Source organism: Chamaea fasciata, unplaced genomic scaffold, assembly GCF_029207755.1.
Source record: "Chamaea fasciata isolate MVZ Bird 193981 ecotype frontalis unplaced genomic scaffold, bChaFas1.0.hap1 SCAF_3, whole genome shotgun sequence".
NCBI lineage: Eukaryota > Metazoa > Chordata > Aves > Passeriformes > Sylviidae > Chamaea > Chamaea fasciata.
This window is the reverse complement of record NW_027094088.1, coordinates 50861966-50881576: the sequence shown is the minus strand read 5'-3', so window position 1 is coordinate 50881576 and position 19611 is coordinate 50861966. Positions and strand designations below refer to the sequence as shown.

The window sequence follows — 19611 nt, the reverse complement described above, 5'->3', positions numbered from 1 at the left end:
CCCCTTCTTTCTGCCTGAAGAGCACAGGGGTGCAGGCACTTGCCAGCTCAGGTCTGGAAGCAGAAGAGCTGCACAGACTGACAGAGCACAGTAAGCTGTGCTGAGCTCCTGCTCTGCTCCTGCGCTCCAGCTGGCTTGGACCCAGACAGCTCAAGTTTCTCTGCGTATCACTTCCCTGCTCTTGATTCTGGGGCCAGCACAAGCAGAGGCAGCCCAGATCTGTTTGCACACAGGATCTAAGTTGTTTTCCTGTTGCACAAAGCAGAGCAAAACAAGATGAAAGGGGTAGCAGCTGGAGCTACACAGCTTTGTAGAGATTCAAAAACGATGCACGCATTTGCTGGATCTGTAAATGAGGAGAAGCTTTTCAAACATTTTGCACTTGTAAAAGGCTGCTAAGGGAAATTCACCCATCCTGCAACTTTAAAAGCTGCAGCTGTGGAGTGTAAGCACAGAACAGTAAGCAGTTTGCTTACCCATGGCTGCTCTCCTCATGCAGCACCTCTTTCTCCCTACTGGAGGGTGCACTTCTACCTGATAGAAAGAGTGAGCAGAAAGCTAGAAAACAATTAAAAGGGCTTTTTTTCTTCCCCTCCCCTGCCACCTTCTGCCTGGAGAGATTTAGAGAAAGTAGGACTTCTATGAGGAAAAGAATCACAGCCTGAAGCTGCTGTAGTCACTTCCGGTTAACACTGCATGAAAGCACTCTGGGAGCTCCTCACCCACTTCCTTCACAAGTCTAGAGGACAAGGAAACGAAAGCATATGATCCTGCCACAGATGAACGAGGTACATTTAACATTCATACCTTTTTGTGCACAATCTGGTCAATCTGAAGGGCACTCATTTTTCTATTGAATCACACTGCAAAATTATTTCTATCTCACTGTGGTGCTTTCTGAACAGTTGCCTAAATATACTCCTTGCAGGAATTCAGTTTGCTTTCATTTCAGATTGCAAATAAAAAGAGAAACCAAAGCACCAAGAATAACACAAATTTAAGTATGTGCTTTTATTTTATACTTTAATGGCACATTTTCATTTGTAAACATTAAATTACCAGTTCTCTTCTTCGTATGTTGAAAATAACCACCAGACATTGGAGAGAATTACCTGAGATTTAAAAAAAAAGAAAAAAAGGAGAGAAAAATATCTGGCATCTTTTACGTTACTCACATACAGTACCATTTTAGGAAGACTTACAAAAGGGAATGTTTTCCAAAATAGGAAACAGTTTTCTTTTGACTATAAAGATATACAAAATACATCAGAATGCCTTGGAATGATCAGCCTTATTAAGAGCATGTGGCAAATCAAACAATTGTTCGATTGATCAAACTGTTTCAAACAATTCCATTAATGCATAGGTGAAATACTGCATCAGTCCTGCAGCAGCATGATGTCCACGTTGTCATGAACACCTTGTAAAAGCAGCTCTCCTTGGTAAGTGACGATCTTCCGTCGTTTTGCCGCCTTAAGCGTTCCCACCAGGGCTTCAAAGAGGTTGGCACACTTCTCATCTGCAAATAGCACACCAAACTTCACGCTCACTTGTCCATCAGCATCTAAACAGAAGACATAATGTAGATTTCCTTCAAGTTAGGACATTACTGGGGAGATAAGGTGACACAGAAAGCATTGAAAGCAAACCCCTCATTGCTTCCCAATTTATTTGGGATCATATTATGAATGCTGATGGTAAACAGCAGGCAGAACTACTGCCTAATCTAACCTTGCCTTTCCTTCTAGAGCTTAGTATCAAGGACCATGTATCTGCTCTGTTTACTTTTATTGATGACTTTCTGAAACCTATGACAAGCACAGGCTATCGAACCTCTTCACAGGGTTTGGAGGAAATTAGTTTTAAATAATTAAAATCCTACAATATCAAATTGAGAGAGACCCATACGGATCAAGTTCAACACCTGTCGCCCTGATTTTTTCAGCCTTCTGATGTTTTGTATTTCTGTACTGGCATTCTGCTTGTAACATAAACAAAGAGTGATGTTTTGTAAATCATGCATTCCTTCCTGGGTAAAGGACAAATTGATGTACTTCCTGTTTGACCAGTGGGGTCAGAGAGGTATCAGCCTCGTCCCCCAATCCCTGATCAAACTCCAAAGACTGTATAAGTCAGAATCCCAAAATAAACTTCTTTCTTTTCTGCCCTGACACTGACTGTGTGAGTGTTCTTCTTTTCGTGTCCATCAGGCGACAAACACCCTGCTCCTCCAACCTAAATCTAAACCACATATTAAGATTTTTTTTTCACTATTTTTAACTCATTAATATTTGAGGGTCACATTGAAAAGGCTGCAATGTGAATTTTCACATAAAGCAAAATTTTTAAAATATATGTTGAAGTTATGTTATTCCTAAAAGGCAGATGCAGTCATACAAATTGCAAGATGTACATACATGTTTAGGTTTTAAAAACAAGTGAAACTGAATAAATGGCACCAGAACTGACATATGGGAGCAGGTAGCACATCCACAAAATTCATATTTGTAAAGAAAGAGGAGTTTTAGCAATGAAAAACAATCTTAAGAGAAAATGGTACATTTGAAGAAAGTTTAAGGAAGTTTGGAACTACACATGTAACTCCTGGATTAGTTTTAGGATAGAGACCAATTTCTTCCAAATAATACAACCATGAATAGAATTGAAATGCATGAATTCTTAAGCAAAGAAGTTACCAAGGAAGGAGGTGGAAGGAGAAAGTGCAACTTTCTTCTGTGGTGACTGTAGTGAGTATTGAAAGCCTAAAGGAAAGGATTCAAGGGAACAGGATTTCAGGCCTACATCCTTTCTGCTGCAGAGGCTTAAATGTTTAACATTATGGCAGAACTACTTTAAAGGCTGGAACACAGGCAGTAGCATACAGTCCAACATAAGTGCATATGCAGATCTTCAGGTTAGCTGCTTGTTTGAACTTGCCAAGTTCTTAGTTCAATATAACATGACTACATCGGTATGACATGCATGCATGGTGACATGTGTGTACACACACGCATCTATAGCGTGAGTACATCCATACAGAGATCCTGCAATACTTACTTTTGGTTCCCAGCCGTCGAATCTCCTCAACTAAGAGGCTAATTTCATGTTCCACATTCATGGTGGTCTAAAAGGAAAAAAAGAATTTTACAAAGTTATTAGGAACCCTGTAAATCCTTTGCACTGCTGTGGCATGTTCTCAGTTCTTCAGGAATGTCACAACACTTCACAAATCCCACTAGCGTGGAGATGCATGACTACAGGATAATCTAGGATTTTAGTCTTGAACAGATAAAGAGCCTCTGCACCTCCACATTTGAAGGGAAGGGAACAGAAGTGATAATCTTGTTATACATATATAAGGAGCCAATCTCAAAATATGACAGATGTGGAAAGGTCAAGGAACAGGAGAGTTGTTTGTTTTAAAGAATGAGCTTAAACTGCAACAGAATCAGAGCAACTCACTAACATCACAGGTCTTCAGGGGCTTTGCAACTTTCCATCAATGACCTCAATTAAAATGGAACATCTGCCTTTAAATTTCTTTCTGGGATATGTGGTAGATTTGGTTTCTTAAACCACACCACAGCTTTCTGCATATGCTGAGAAGATACCGCAGACACATGTTGCTGGTTACAGACACACACGGTGTCTGAAAGGACAGCAGCTCCTGCACACCTGCTACTGAGAGCAGAACTGATCCAAACTATGCAAGTAACCGAAGGCAGTCAACATTTTTGCCATTTAAAGTGATCCCAAGAATGTACTACACTGCCAAACATATCCTGGGCACCTCTGTGCTGTGAAAGGCAGCAATTTGCACCAATGTGTACCAATCCCTTGTGACAGTTTAGCGATATGTGGCACAGCATATGGCAACACTACAGTCACACACAACACTTATCTGGCTACAAAGCAGCCGAGGTTAACAACTGCAGACACCTGAAGGGTGTTTCACGGCCTGTGCTGCGCAAAGCAGCATCAACACAGTGAAACCTTTAAACACTGAACTGCTTAAGCAAAAACTGGCATTGAGGTAAGCACAAGAAACTGAGCATCACAGACAAAGCAAAGCATCAAATGCACTTCCATGGGGGCCAACGATGCAGCCTGGAAAAGCCACTGAGAGCTTCTGGAGCTGAGCACTAGCTAAAAAGGGCTCAGAGAGCACTGAGACCCACTCTGTTGTTCAAGAAACCAGGATTTCTACACTAGTATGAAAGTGAAGTTAAAAAAATAGCCATCTGAATGCATCACAAACTCTTCCTAAGAGAAAAGCTTCCCCTCCTTTCTTTTTTTAGTGAGTTAAAATAGGTAAGAGTGATATAGTTCCACTTCCTGACCCCTTATGATTTACCTAAGAGGCAAAAAAACCCTTTGCAGCAGAGTCTGATTTTTAGATCCAAAATTCACATTAAAAAAATGTTTCTTTTTAACATGCAAAACCGATCAAGCTTAATTACCAGCATGAGCTTCGGGCAAAGCCCCAGCCAAACCACAGGTTCATCCCCAGTGCACGGTAAGAGCAGCACTCCAGCGGATAGCAGCAGACCGACAGGCGACACTGAAACTGGACATGCTGCCGAGGGACCCCCGCGGCAAAGGGCAGGGCAGCAAGGCTGCACTCCTGCAACTGCCTTGGGTGAATCCTACAAACTTCCAGATTTTGTTTGACTCGGCACTACACAGATCATCAAATCAGCAAGGCAAACATGACCCATCTCTTAGAAAGCTTACACTCCCATTATTTGACAGACTGCCAGTTTTGATATTGGTCATCACAACGGCATAATTATCTTCTCTTTAAAGACGTTCTTCTCACTTTAAAGGCCCTTTTTTACTTTCAGCTCTTTAAATTCACGTTGATTTCTAATTATTTTCATACATGTACACCATCAATATAAACAGCAGTATTTAGAATTAAAAAAAAAGTTTAATTCTACATTATTAGGCAAGACTTTTGAGATCAGAGAATCGTGGCTGAGCAAGGAGTAGGGATGCTCGGTATTTCCAAACTTAAATATTTGCTTTACACTGTAGATGCTCAACACACCAACTATCAAAAGTGCACGCCAGCTGTTAGACTCTAATATTCCTGACGCCAATACACTGCTGCAAGGCAGTAAGTGCCATGGAAATTAAACTTCTCCTTATTTGGCAGAAAGAAAAGCGCCGAACCGCTGCGAGCACGCACACACCCACACACACGCACATCTGTCACCCACCGCGCCGACCTGTCCCCTCGCAGGCACTGACGGCCCCTCGGCGGGACGGCGCTGGGAGGCAGAGCGCGGTTCCCGTCCCACACCCCGGCGGGATCCGAGTCCCGCCGCCGCCTGAGCAGGGAGCACAAGGGAAGCGGGCCCCGCCCGGGCCAGCGGCAGCTGCACCCGCTGTCCGGGCAGCGCCTCTGCCCCCAGCGCGGAGGGAGGGAAGGACGGCTCCCCGGCGCGGAGGGAGAGAGGGAAGGAAGGAAAGACGGAGGCACTGCTGTCCCCGACCCGCTCTCGCCCGCCGCCACTCACCCGCTGCCGCTGCCGCCGCTGTGGCCGCTCGGAGCCGGCGCAGCCGTGGGGCAGCGCCGGGCGGGGCCGGGGCCGGCGAGGGGCGGGCGGAGGTGGCTCTGCCCCCGCCGGGGCCGCGCCGCCTCCCTCGCTGCGCTCCCGCCGCCCCGGGGCGGCGCTCCCGGCCATCTTGGCTTTACCGTGAGGGGAGCTGTGCGGGCGGGCTGGTGCTGCTCTGCCCTGCTCTGCCGGGAGCCCTCTGCCCGCGCCGTGCCAGGGTCAAATTCTTCCCGCGGCACGGGCGTCAGTGAGTTTGTTAGGTAAAACGCCTTCCAAGGCCAGCCCTTCAGCGGCTCCCCCTTTTCCAGTGGGTCAGCTTTCTATAATTAACCCTGTTGCTTCAGTCACTCTCCGTCACCGTCCCATGTCCCGTATGCCCCGTCTCTGCTGGCATCCCCGGGTGACATGCCACATTCTTAGGCCTCCCACATTTATTTTCCCCTAGAAAACCAGTTCTCCTTCCAAAGAAAATGAACGAGCTAGGTTAACACCATTTACCCCCGATAATGTTGTGTTGCAGTGTATCTGTGTTTCCATTCAGCACCCATATCCTCGCACCCTACGCTGCAGAAAGAATGCGATTTAATTTTTTCTGTATTGTGTCATGGGCATTCACTACTGCTCTTGTCTCTCCTTCCTCTTCACCTCACAGAAACGTTTACGTCCTCTCTCAAGGATTCGGGCATTTAAGCTGAGAGCTGCATTAACTCCTAGACGAAAATGAAGCTGCCGCCAACCCCCCAATCAGAGTCAAGGTTCTCTCAAAAATTCTCACTGCCACAGCTGAAGGCATTGCCGTTCCCAGCCTCTCTCTGCTCCTCATCAGGCATGACTGCCCCTGAAGCAGAGTTGATAAAAGAAACTATTTCCAGCCCTTGCAATTCACAGTTTTCATGCACTAGTTTCTGTAGGTGAGGCTGAGATTCTTTCTCAGACTCTGAGCTGTGCCAGATGGGGCTGGTCCCTTATTACATTCTCCCATCCCAGGTGTGAGGAGGAATAAATAGGTGATGGCACCTCAAACCACTGCAGCAAGCTCTGCTAGGGCACAAACCTGCAGCTAGATAAATGGATTTGCACAGTGGAAATGATGCCAAGAAGATCACATTTTTATCACGCCAGGGATTATAGTCCAAGCCCATTGCTTTTCCAGGGGATTTTTTGGATGGTGTTTCCATGAAAAGATTAACTTTTCCTTTGCATAATCACTATTTATCAATCAGTTACAGAATCTTTGGTAGTTAAAAACAAAAGCATACTGCTTTCTGGTTTTGATGTGCCATCAAAATATTTTCCAGAACAGATTAGATTTATTTTACATCAGTAAGGGGTGCTCTTTGCAAAAAACAAAACTTGATGAGAAAACAAGATCAAAAGGACTACATTCCTAAGTTGCTAATGAAATAAATAAAATATAAATCTATCTGAATTGAATCAAAAGACAGTGAAAATTCCCAGGAGAATGTAATACCTGAAGACCACTGATGCTCTGTGCATATGATGCCATATGTGCATACTGCTTTTCTAAGGCCTTTGTTATATTGGCTGACATAGTGCAAAATACTACAGTAAAAAAAGGTCATTTTTTTAAGGCAGATCTGAGACAAAGCTTTTAAAAGTGAGTCTGATGAGTGTGTTAGCAAATACGTCAAAGATTCCAGTGAGCAGTATAGAATAAAAGTGCTTATCTTCTGGTTTTATTGTTAACAACATGCTTTCAGTTGCACATAATCTAGATTTCTTAATCATCAAAAAGTCTCATTACATTTGCACAAATAATGTAGGCCTTTGCATAATGTGATTTTTATTATGGATAATTTATGTTTGATTGAGTAATAGTTTATGACTTTTCAGACTACAGGTATTAATATTGTGCTGATGATGAAATCTATGTTAAAAATTCTTTTCAGTTTTGACTCGTAGACCCTAATTTATAAGAAGCATCAACTATATATCTGAGAAAGATGAACAAAACTCTGTAATTTGTCATCTTATTTTCTTTTAAAGCTTTTTTTTTAGTAAGCCTAAATTTTTTTTTTTAAATTCTGTCTTTTGAAAAGGAAATACCCAAGTATTTTTCTCCAGGCATCAGAAGATTTTTGAAACACTTTTGTTACTATTTCTTTCATGGCCCTTCCAAGTCATGCACTGTTAAAATAGGTTAACAGGAAATCAAAACCATCTCTTACCATGACAATTAGGGTAACAGATACTGCCAAAGTACAAAAATTAGCTGGGCAGCATCCGAACTGGATGACTGATTATGTCCTTACAGGGGCAGCAGCAGTGAGCAGGAAACATGATAATTCTGGAGATGGTGATTTCCCATCATTCTGTTTCCACAAATTGATGCTGTTTTAAAAATGAAGAAGTGCAAAGTTGTCCTTTACAGGCTCACTGGACAGACATGGAAATATTGCTCATACATATTTCACATAACTGGTGAAGGTCATCATCAGAATCATAACTCATTATGCATTTTAGCTGTGTAAGAGTGCTCCCTAAAACTCATGAGATTCTGCCTTAAAACAGACTATTCTGGTTTGACCTTCCTTGGCATCTCACTTTATTGTTACTGTCCCCCCAGATGCCCATGAAGGCAGTCAGACAGATGAACTATGCACGATGTAAAAAACATCACTTGAGAACAACACAATCAACATACTGCATCTGATCAAACCATCAATTTAACTGGACATTTTGCCTCCAGCAGGGACCAAGAGCAGGCATTTGGAAACAGTGCAATCAATGAAAACTATCGGTTTTTCTCCTGGCTCCTGGCACTTACTGGAGCAAGTAATTATTCTATCTTCTCCTTTCTCCATCACATTCCCTAATTTAATCGCATATAAGATGAATGTGTCTCCATGTTGCTGATCCTTCTGTTTCTCTTTATAATTTTTCAAACAATTCTGTGTTAGTTTTTGGGACTGAAGTAGCAGAACTGTCAGTATTACTCAGCATATGGGTATAGTATATACAAAAGATGTAAGGATGTTTTCTGTTTTGTTCTCACTCCCAATAATAAAAATTCCCAAAATTTTACTTGACTTCTTGAAAAGTTCTAAGCTCTATCCACAATGGATTCAAAAACTATTTCCAAAGTGGTACAAATTAGTTGTTCTGTTACAGATAATTAGGATTACTCTCCCTCCAGTACACTTCTTTACATTTTTCAGTACCATCAGGTATTTTACTGTGTAATTTAAAATAGGATCATACAAATTTCATCACCTCTTTTCCCATGTCTTCAAGGACAGCTTTGAATAGCACAGGAGGTCCAAACAGAAATGGTACTAAGAGCGCAGTATTAATTAATATCCTCTCGGTCACAACGATCAGTTGACTACCAGCTTTACCTGTCTCCTCTTACCTTTCAGCTGTTCATTGGTTCTGAATGGAATCTGAATATCTTCTCACCCCTTGAGAAATTAGTTCTATAAAAGTACTTAATGTTTACAGTAAACATGTGGTAAACATATTTGTTGTTACAGGTTTCTCCAGAGACGGGTGTGTAAGACCATGAGGGCCAAGCCTGAAAAATTTAGGGAAAAGTTACAAGGTCATTTGCTAGGTAATGTCCATTTATATTGTTTCCCAGCATATATCAACTAGACATTCTCACTTTACTAGTATATGTTGATAACCCATGCTATTCTTGTATATTATTATATATTTTGTATAGTACGGTTATTTAAAATTTTTGTCGTATTATATGTGCTTATATGCAAGGCATATGCATCACATGTACAGAGTTTTGTGTTGAGATCCTCCTGAGCTAGAAACCATTAGAACTGACTCCATGATTTGCAGATTTCACTGTTAGATGAGATCAACTTAACAGCCTTCTTACATAATCCAAGTCTTACTTTTGTCTTAAAACACATTTTTGTTTGACATGTTGATTTAGTAGAGACATCAATTCCTGCTGCATATACCTGTGTCCCCCTCCCCTTGCTTTAGCACCAGTAACTTGTGCCTGTTCAAAGTGCCAGATTCTCCTTACTGTCTCCAAAGCTGGATGGAAACTGTGGTGCTGTGGTTCAAACAGGCATGTGTAGATGTGTCTTTCTTGACTTACCATCAGGTATCTGTGCCACCAGCCTGCCCTGAGTCACTTCTCACCGTGGGTGCATTGCACCCATTGCACGGCTGTGCCATAGGGTTATGCTGTAGTTACTCAGCGTGACTCAACATGAACTCATAAAGCCATGTCAGCCCAGGCTAAAACAGTTCTTAAAAGTCTTCTTATGACTTAAAGATTTCCAGTGGTAGAGGATCTACTACGGTGCTTATTCCTGTGGACTTTGTAACACCACAGAAAATGTAAGATATCTTTTTCTAGAACATGACAGGGTCCTTGAGTACAATGAGAAATTAAAATTCAAGTCAATGCTGTTACAGAAAGCTGAGGGAAATAAGTAATATTCAGAGAGTATGGATATTAGGGGCAGTCAGAAAAATAGCTGTATTTTTTGAGACAAGCCAATCAATGAGGAAAACAGCACTCCATATCCAAAGCATCTTTGTAGTTTTTGATCCAATCATTGTCTTCCTTGGCCTGTGAAGGATGTGAAGTAAAGAGGATGTGCATGAATATTTTGAGAGAGCAGAGCATCAAACTGTGTTTGGAGACAGTTTACAAAGAGAAAAAAAAAAGTATAAATAGCTAATTGTATGTAATGTGGTTTAGATTGTTCTTTGTTATAAGAGTTGAATATTTGAGAGAGAGCATCATGAAGACTAAATACTTTCTCATATTCCTGGTGTCAAAAAATCTTGTGTGGCAAGGAAACAGCAGTACATCTCCTGATCTCCCGACAGCATGGGAACAGCTGAATCATCCAGTCCCTCTGTCCTCTTGTTTGGTATGCATCATGAAAAAAAATCACCTCCCTTTCTCCTTTCCCTCTACACATATACATACACATACTGAAATTTCAGGGAGTTTTTCAGAAAACCAAAAATAAAGGCTTTGCATAAAAGATGTTAAATAATGGTAGCAGAGATGACAGTTACATCAATATGGAATTAGTATTCACATCCATATCAAATACAGTTTTAGGTGTAATATCTTTATTTATTGGTTTCATATAAATTTCCTTTTTAAAGTTCAGGCATTTATCATGAGTCATGACAGAAGTGCATCAGATCTTTTCCTGAAAGAAATCTAATTGAAATGCAACTGTGATTTGCATTTGTCAGAATGCATTTACTTAGCATATGATATCGTGTCACGGCAAAAGCCACCACAGTTTATTTTTTTTTAATTGGTAAAATGTCAAAACCTTCTGACCATGCAATCGTGGTTCACAGTGGTTTACTGTTGGCTAAAAATAGGGAGGAAAACTTTCTTTATCAATGGATTCAGGATAGTTAATGATCATTTAATTCAAGATTCCTGTTCACAGGCATTTTTAAGGGTCAATTTTGTCTGTATTTTGCTTGTCTGCATTCCAGGTTCTTAGCCGAAGAACAGTGTTTATGGTGCATGTCACACCAGTTGAATCTGATAATATTTGCACTGAATTTATATTATATTTTTAAGTCACATACAGAAACATCTTATTGTTTCCTGCATATGGGGAGGTGTATTTTTTACAGTAAGATGTGTATACAAACTGCCTTTTAGGAATTCTGTTCTGGCTTCAAGGTACAATGCCAGCACTGAAATCCAAATGAGGTTCAAATTCACGTGTCATCAAATTTTATTAATTTCACTGGCACTGCAGCCACAAGTCATTTGTTCCTAAATAATTTGATTTCATGCTGTCTGAAACTGCAAGAGAGAACAACGATCAGACTCCCAGCATAGCTTCCCATGGAGCACTGGCAGTGGTCTCGCATATTGACTTGAGAGCCTAGGAGGATTTCTGTCGTGGTGAAGAAAGTTAAACTGTGTGTTGATTTCAGAGGGGAGACAAATATCTACCAGGGAAGTACAATGAAAATATAAAATTAATTTGTGCTTTTAACTATACCACATGGTTTGATTACAAATGGGACAATTTTTGCCTGCATCTAACACCTAAGTTTTATGAATTTTTCATCTGCGAAGCGAATTGCAATTGTTTATCCTAAGCTTCTGGGATAAGTCTTACCCTTTCTTATTTTTCCTTGAAGTAATTACGTCCAAGGATCTCTGACATGTTGGAAAAGCTTAGATTTAAAAATATAGTTAAGAAAAATACATGACCATCCTTTGATTTGGTTTATAGTTATCCAATGTGATTGTTACATGTATATGAATAATATTTGCCTCTGAAGGTATTGTGATGTTGTATTTTGAAGCTTATATTATTTGTTCTCTGTCACACAAATAACAGAGATGGATCCCACTTCCTTTAGGTTTACTGAAAGAAGCACAAAAGCTGTCTTGCACATAGGCAAGGGTTTTCTCTGTGAACGTTAGAGAAACTTCCCACTGCACTTCCTCTGAATCCAAGTCTTCCTTAAGTAAGTTTACACCAACTTGTTCTTACAGTTTCCTGCCTCCGTTTTTCACAATGCATCATTCAAAAAAGCGAGGGTTTGCCACTTGGAGTGCAGCATCACTATGAAGTATATTAGGAACCAGCATATTACTCCATGGTAAACAGTTAATCTCCATTTTGATTGTAATGGAATCTTGTAAAACAGTATTAGATGATGTGAAAGTAGGTTTCTGCTGATCTGCAAATTTGGCGGAAATGATGAGGGTGAGGAGGGGGCTGACAATTCCAGAATTTGTGTATCTATTTCTGCTCTAAAACCCAGAAACAACTGTAATTACAGTGCTAACAGGAAACAGAAATTGGAGGGGTAGTTTTGGTGCTTTTTTCCAAACAATCAATTGTATCACAGACCAACCAAAATAAATCAGTGTTAACTTATTATTAGTTAACAGTGTTAACAAATACAAAGGCTCAGTGTTAACCACTTCTCATATAGCAAATGGTCATCAACAAAGACTTGGTAAATTGGTTAACTGGTTACTACAGATCAAAATGTTTCCATCACAGAGGCAAGCAGAAGGCTTGAGACTAGTATCTCACACCAGAAGAAATGAAGGCGTTGTTTTGTTTACTCACTTTCTAAGGAATACATATCTTTTATTTCATTACTGGGAAATAGAGCTTGTACATGTTCCCAAGCTAAAATTGACTGCACAGGCTATTTTTCTCACAGGTCAGATGTGAGGAAACAGAACCATTTCACTTCCTTCATAATCTCTATATAAAGAGAAGAGGAAAATGGGACCAGACCTATTGTTCTTACAGTTTCCTGCATCCTTTTCCACTATGGCTCATTCAAAAAAGCAATGGCTTGCCATGTTGAGTGCACCATCTCGATTTAGTGTATTTGGATATCTAATTTTATATATATTATATATATATATATATATATATATATGTCTTTTCCAGTACATTGACCATATCAGAAAATCCCTTTTTGATAAAAAAGTTGTATGTGAAAAGCAGCTTCTGAGTTTGTGGGAGGGGGTTTCATATAAAATATTGTAGCTCCCCATTAAAAGTGTTCTCTTTCTTTCAAGTTAATAAGATCAAACTACACAAATAATCTGACCAAAAATCTCAATAAAATATTTTTGTGTTTCCTTTTCTCAGCTGTTTTTCCTGAGTCTTCAGTCAATTGAGTGCCTAGAGTACTATGATCAAATATAAATAAGAGAAAAGTTTGGGTTATAGAATCATAGAATCATTTAGGTTGGAAAAGACCTCTAAGTTCATCAAGTCCATCATTACAAAACACATTTGGTGCACTCTTGGCCACCCTAGTCCCAGGCTTTTTGCCAGGACTGCAACAACTCTTAATGAAATGAACTGGAAAGTGGGACAAGAAATTTCTGTTCTCGGTCATCAATGAGCTGTAGATGGAAATGTGGGGAAGCAAGCATTAGCCCATTATGTGCTCCTGGCAAGCCTTGCTTTGCTCTCCAGCACTATTCCTTCTATCTCTATGACATCCTCTGCAAATGAATTGCAGGGATTGTGCCTGAGGCTTGCCCTCACTGTCTCTCAGCCATTTGTGAGACACCTATAAAAAGAAGCACTGCCCAGGTATTTCCCATGAACAAACATCCTAGTTCATCAGTCCATGGGTCAGGAGAGGACAAGGAGGCTGAGATAGCCTGCAACCTTTTGGTTCCTGTTCAGGCTGCTACCTTAGCCAGGTAGCAGCAATGCTTAGGTTCTTGCAAAAAATCAGCCTTGCCTTTTATCACAACTGAGGAGTACAGAATACATAAGAATTCACAACACAGCCCTTCAGTCAGAGAGATGCCTTTACATTCTAATAGCTTCCTGATTAAATTATTTTTTATAAGACAGTCAAATTGCTCTTAGCCTGAAAGAAAAGGCACCTGGGAAGAGTAATGATGCAAAGTGCTGCTTTTCTTCACCTTTTATTTCATATTCCAGTATAAGAGGGATATGTGCTTCATGCACTCAAGAGTATTCTCTCTCCTCTGTCAAAGACACAAATCCTGGAAAATTACTTTGGTGGAAAGCACACACAAGTTGACAGTTCCATGAAAAAATGTGTGGATGGCAAAAGATGCAATCATCTCTCTGTATTTATGCACATATATCCATTCCATCCTGCTAGTCTAAAACACACTCATTTTATGATTAATTTAAAGAACTGTAAGATCTGATTTTTTTTTTTTCCTAAAAGAACAGGGAGAAATAAAGTACTTGGCAATGATTCCACTTAAATTCAGAAAGTTGTGGCGCTATGTAGGCTTAGCCCAAATTCTACCAAATATAGGCCAGCTAAAATGACTGGAACAGAACATGATGTTTCAAAAATAAAGAAATTATATATTTATTTAGAACACTTGAATGTGTGTTAATTAAGTGTATTTCCACTCTGCCCAAATCATGGGTTTAGTTCAAATAATTTTTATTGATTTTACATTACAAGACTGTCATTAGCATTTGCCAACTGAGTCAAGTTCTGATGGTAATAGCTTTTCTTCAGGAATTATTTATATACTGACAAGAAAACTACATCCTTCTTCTCTGACATCTTGAGACTCTCAGTGGAAACAGAAGAAGTTTCAGTTCTGTGTATATTTTATATATCTTACTGTCAAATTAAAAAAAAAAACGGGGTCTGTGAATGGTTTCTGTGAGTAGAAATGGTAGTACAATGGAAATGCTACTGTACTTTGATATCAAGTTCTGCTGTCAAGTATACTGGCATAAGTACAAAGTTATGCTCCTCAATGTGATGGAATTATCCTAGCTTTTATAAGAATACATGTGAGCTGGGGCCATGCAGGTGAGGTCAATGATCAAAGGAGATGGGGATTTGGCTGTGGGGGTCTGGGTCAGCTGCAAAGCAGCTGCTGGAGGGGCAGCCAGGGCCAACTTTGTCCCAAGGGAGCTGCCTTCATCTCAGGTTCCGCTGCAGGGCCTGGCCAGAGCTGCAGCCCCACTGCATTGCTGCCCTGCATGTCCCTGGCTGTGGGCTGCCCCTCCAGACCACACAGTCCTTCCCACTGCCCAGGCTGGGGCGGCACCTCAGGGCTTTTGCCACTGCCTGTCTTGTGATCGTGTGTGGATCCCAGCTTCTCTTGCTAATCCCTCACAATAAATGTGGATAAAGAGATGCTGTTGGAAATAGATCTTCAAAATAAGTCAAGATGTTTGGAAGGGCAAAAGGAGAAAAATGTAAAACGGGACAGAAAAAAATAACGTAAAAATTAGGAAGTGTGAAGATATGAGTCTGTAAAACAGATTAAAGAAAAGCTATATATAGAGAGGAAGGCCTTTAATCATCAGACTCCTTCCTAGAGCCACCACAGATGGAGCACACAGCATCTTAATATCCCTCCTATACCTGACTGAAACATCAGAGAAATGTCACAACAGCGTTGTTTTTAACAAATGAAGCATATTTGAAAGCACATGGGGGTGTTTTTGCCCTAGAGGAATTTAGGAAAAAAAAATAAACTAGATTATTGCTATCTTAAAAAAATATGAGACATAGAGGGGTTTTTATATTTTATTTATCTTAACATACAAAGAACAGGACAAAACAGGAATGAATCAAAATCCTTGGGAAACTAATATTAATGGAAAACAGCTAAAAGGACAGCCTGAGTCAAATTCTGACCAAGAGGGAGAATTGCTCTGTGAAATAACAAACCCATGAACACAGAATAGAGAAGGTACTAAAGCACAAGAAAAAGGCAAGCTGGAATACAAAATCCATGAGTATCAATATTGTGCAGAATTGTATTACTGTCTGTGAGGAAAAAATATGCAGAAAGAAAGGTTAAAGGGGGAAATTAAAAATCTTGCATAATTGACTAGAACTGAAAACTCTTTAGGTAAAAAATAGTAAGAGGGAAATGAAAATGTAAGTGAAGTAATGTAACTGTAAGGAAAAGGACAGATGCATTTATATATAGAGCTAAAAACAGGGAATATAAAAAGAAGGGAGGGTTGAGTATGTGTGTAACATGGGAGAGATGTGAAATTTTGCTTTCAGCACTTCTTCCCACCTCGTAACCAATTTCTGACAAATTCAGTAATGTGCCAGAAGTTTCCTGAAGTAGCTATTAACAACCCTTCCATATGGAGATCATTTTTCAGTGGAATAATGAGGAATAATCAGGAAGGAATAATGAGGAATAATCCCATCAGGAAGGGATGACATCCTATTTCATCATCAAGTTACACTGCACTTCCACATTCAGGGAGCAAGAGGAAAGAGTGAAAGGTAGGAGAACAATGAGAACTGGTCAAGATTCCAGGGCGACGGAAGCTGAGTAAATAAAGGTAATGGAGGTTAAGACTGGTTTTGGACTAGCAGGGACTTCAGGATTGAAAATTCTAGAGCTTCAAAAGAAAAAAAGGCATTGAAGGACCACAAAGGTAACCCAAATAATTTTTTAAAAGTAATTTGAATATAGCCTTATAATACTTCAAGGCAGTTGTTATCAATATATAAATACTTCTGTGAATAAATACGTATGTTAGTGTCAAAAAGTACAAAGAAAATTTAATCTTATCCCTCCTGACTCCACGAAATTATAGAGAATACATTTATAAAAGAGGATGTAGACACTGTTATGAATAAACTAAATATTAATGGCAGCAAGACCAGATGAATTTACAGTTAAATATTGTAAGGATCTAAAAGGAGTTTTAATTTCAGTAAGAGACTTATTTGATAGAATCATGCAAGCAAGAGACATTCTTTTCTTTTGGATAGTTTTAAAATCTAAAGAGGTGGTATTCAATCAGCTCTCAGGCAGGTAAATTTGAAAAAATCACTCTGCCTTCAATATATATGTAAGGCCCCCCCACCTTTTGAGATGCAGAGATGAAATCTCCTTTAGAAATCTGCCAAAATCATAAGGAGCAAATGTTGCTCTCTTCTGGTATCTTCCATATGATTGCTTTAACTTAAACCCTTTCCTTTAAAGGCTTTGATTTGACTGCTTGTTCTTTCCAAACAAGTATTCAAGTATTTGGATGAAAGAGAAAAGGATTCAGTTTTTTAAATATGGGCAACTTTTACAAGGACCCTGACAGACACATAAAATTCAATGTTTAAAGGAGAGACTGGGGAAAACTGGTGCAATAGTGAGGGATATGGAAAGGACACTGTAGTAATGCACCCCACACACCCAGCAGGTGTCTCCATACAGGGAAAGTTTAAGGCTCACCCCTTAAGGTAAACCTAGCTTCTTCCATACCCTTCTGACAAGGATTGGCTCAAGGCCAAGACAGAAGCCCCTTTTGGATCTTGTCACCGTTCTTCAAACTCTGTATCCCTCTCTATTGGCTGCAAGCCAAGTTTTCCCTCCTAAAACATTCAGTATTTAAGAAAGAGCAAAGAAGGAGGTAAAGGCTTTTCAAGATGCTGTAGCAAGGTCTCTGAAGTTTTCTCAGGCGCCTGTGTTATTTGTTTTCTGCAACCTTTTGTTATTTTGTTATTTTTTTTCATTATTGAACAGTTTGATTTGCAAAACACCTTCGAGAAGCAGTCTCACTAATTATTATAGCCATTTTTCTGCAAGGCTGGACCCTCAGAGTGTGAAGTCAAACCCACAGGACACTATTCATTCTGCATTCAGGAGGCCTAGAGACATTAGATGTCTTCAGCCAGGAACCCATACATATTTCAGTGCTGACACAACATGCTAGGGAGGCTGCAGAGAAGGAAGTTACTATTTTCCTTTCTAGGATGCACCTGCACACTCACTTTGGTCAGTAACCACATTGCTTTAGATCCACTGTTCATGTGATGAATGCTCCTTGCAAAGGTGCTCTCCTTGTATAGAAGGAAAAGAACAAAACCCCCATCATTGTTACTGTGGAAAGGATTTTTACATCCACCATGGAAAATCTCATAGCCTTAAACATAGGATGCCCTTTTGATGGAGAAACAATCTCAACAGAACTGGTAGAACCGGTAGGTTCTTTGAAATATGGATGTCATTTCATAGAAGGTAAAAATAGCACATGACAAAAGTGATGTTTTTCAAAATTGCAAAAATGTAAGGTTGGTAAGAGGTTGTAAACTGTAACATGGAACATACATGCAGAAATTTACAAAAGTACGGGTACAATGTCTGTAAAATGGCTATATTCCTACTAAAATGTTGCTTCTATACACAGAAAATACATTTGCTTTTAGAAAAGCGGAAAAGGAACTTCTTTCATTTGTAATTGTTAACACTGTTTTCAAAATCTTCTTCTGTCTGGAATAAAGTACCTTATGTCCAAAGATATCTTCTTTTTTGAAAAAAAATCAGGCAATAACAACAAGCCAGTTCTAAAGTCTGAGACAGCCAATATCTTTAACCATCCTCCCGTTCATTTCTAATCTACTTGTCGTTACCCTAAAGAATCAGGATAGAACAAGTTCCCAGAACTTCTGATGAGCTGCAAGTAAAGGAGTATATTGACAGAGATTGTAAAACCTGCTCCACAGCATTATGTATGCGGAAGAATTTAGAAAGGCAATGGCAAATAACCTCAGGGCCATTTTTCTAAACTTGGAGAACCAGATGCAAAATGGAAACTGGACCTGAATACATACTTTATAAGGCTGAAAGTTACTGAAGGTGTTTTAAAAAATAAAATAATCTGAGAATATATCTTACTTTAGTGCAAATGAGGTGGTAGGTAAGACCCACTAACTGTAATAAGAACATCAAAAGTAGGTAGGCTGTAGACATGGCACACCCCCATAACCTGATGAACGCCAGACTCTGCAACTGTTTATGAGTTGTGTTTATTTTTAGAAATTAGTCTGAACATGTGTAACAGCTAGTTTCCAGAAACCAATAGTAAGTTCACAGCTTATAAAAGATACTGAAACCAGTTTTAAGTGATATTGCTCTTAAACAAATAAATTTCTTTTTTTTTTTTTTTTTTTTTTTTTTTTTAGTACTAATGAACATAGGTACTTCTGGTCACATATCAAATTGTAAAAGTATGTCTTTTCTAAGATTAATGTGATGTTGATGTATAATTTAGGTCTGATTCTAAGAGTTATGGGCAGCAAAATGACCTTGCACTTCAATCCCCTTGGGTCACTGGACCTGGCCTTTCTGTGACAATGACTTTGTCCAACTCTGATCTCTTAAAGGGATGAATCCTTTGATACCAATATATGTAATCTAACAGTTTCTTCACAGACAATAAAATACAGTAAAATTTATAGACACCACGTGGAGAATAGTTTAACTCTTAGCTATTCAGAACTCTGAATCCTAAGAAGGTACATTGAAAAGAGAAATATAGGTAGAATACCTGAAAATCCAGGACAAAAAGGTCCTTTTCTTGTTCTGTTTAAAACATAAATTAAGATACTTCAATCAAGTGTTTCATGTACTGAAGGCTGAATCTACTAATCACTAATGATACATTTTGGTGGGTATTTCACCAAAAACCTTCTTTGTGTATCTAATATGAGTTCTGGGAAATGCTGTGATAGAAATCTTTCCAAACCAAACAACCTGAAAGACTTAATTGTTTGGGTCAGTTGCACTGGCAAGTTCAAGTACAGAGAAGTTACTCACTTC

The 19611-nt window shown here is 39.6% G+C and overlaps 1 protein-coding gene across 1 annotated transcript; it reads right to left on the bottom strand.

Moving 5' to 3' along the window:
• Window positions 1-996: 996 nt before the first annotated feature.
• Window positions 997-5613, bottom strand: ABRACL (ABRA C-terminal like). The gene is made up of 3 exons (XM_066180461.1): window positions 5523-5613; window positions 3058-3124; window positions 997-1564 (listed from the first exon to the last, which is right to left on the bottom strand). Exons 2-3 carry the CDS (start codon window positions 3116-3118, stop codon window positions 1380-1382), a joined length of 246 nt encoding a protein of 81 aa, XP_066036558.1. The 5' UTR covers window positions 3119-3124; window positions 5523-5613; the 3' UTR covers window positions 997-1379.
• Window positions 5614-19611: the final 13998 nt, after the last annotated feature.

Bases quoted from the DNA above. Each gene is read 5' to 3' on its own strand.
- ABRACL (XM_066180461.1), bottom strand. From the start codon at position 3,118: ATGAATGTGGAACATGAAATTAGCCTCTTAGTTGAGGAGATTCGACGG. The intron at 1,565-3,057 runs GTAAGTATTGCA...TCTTCTGTTTAG, and splicing joins TCGACGGCTGGGAACCAAAA to ATGCTGATGGACAAGTGAGC.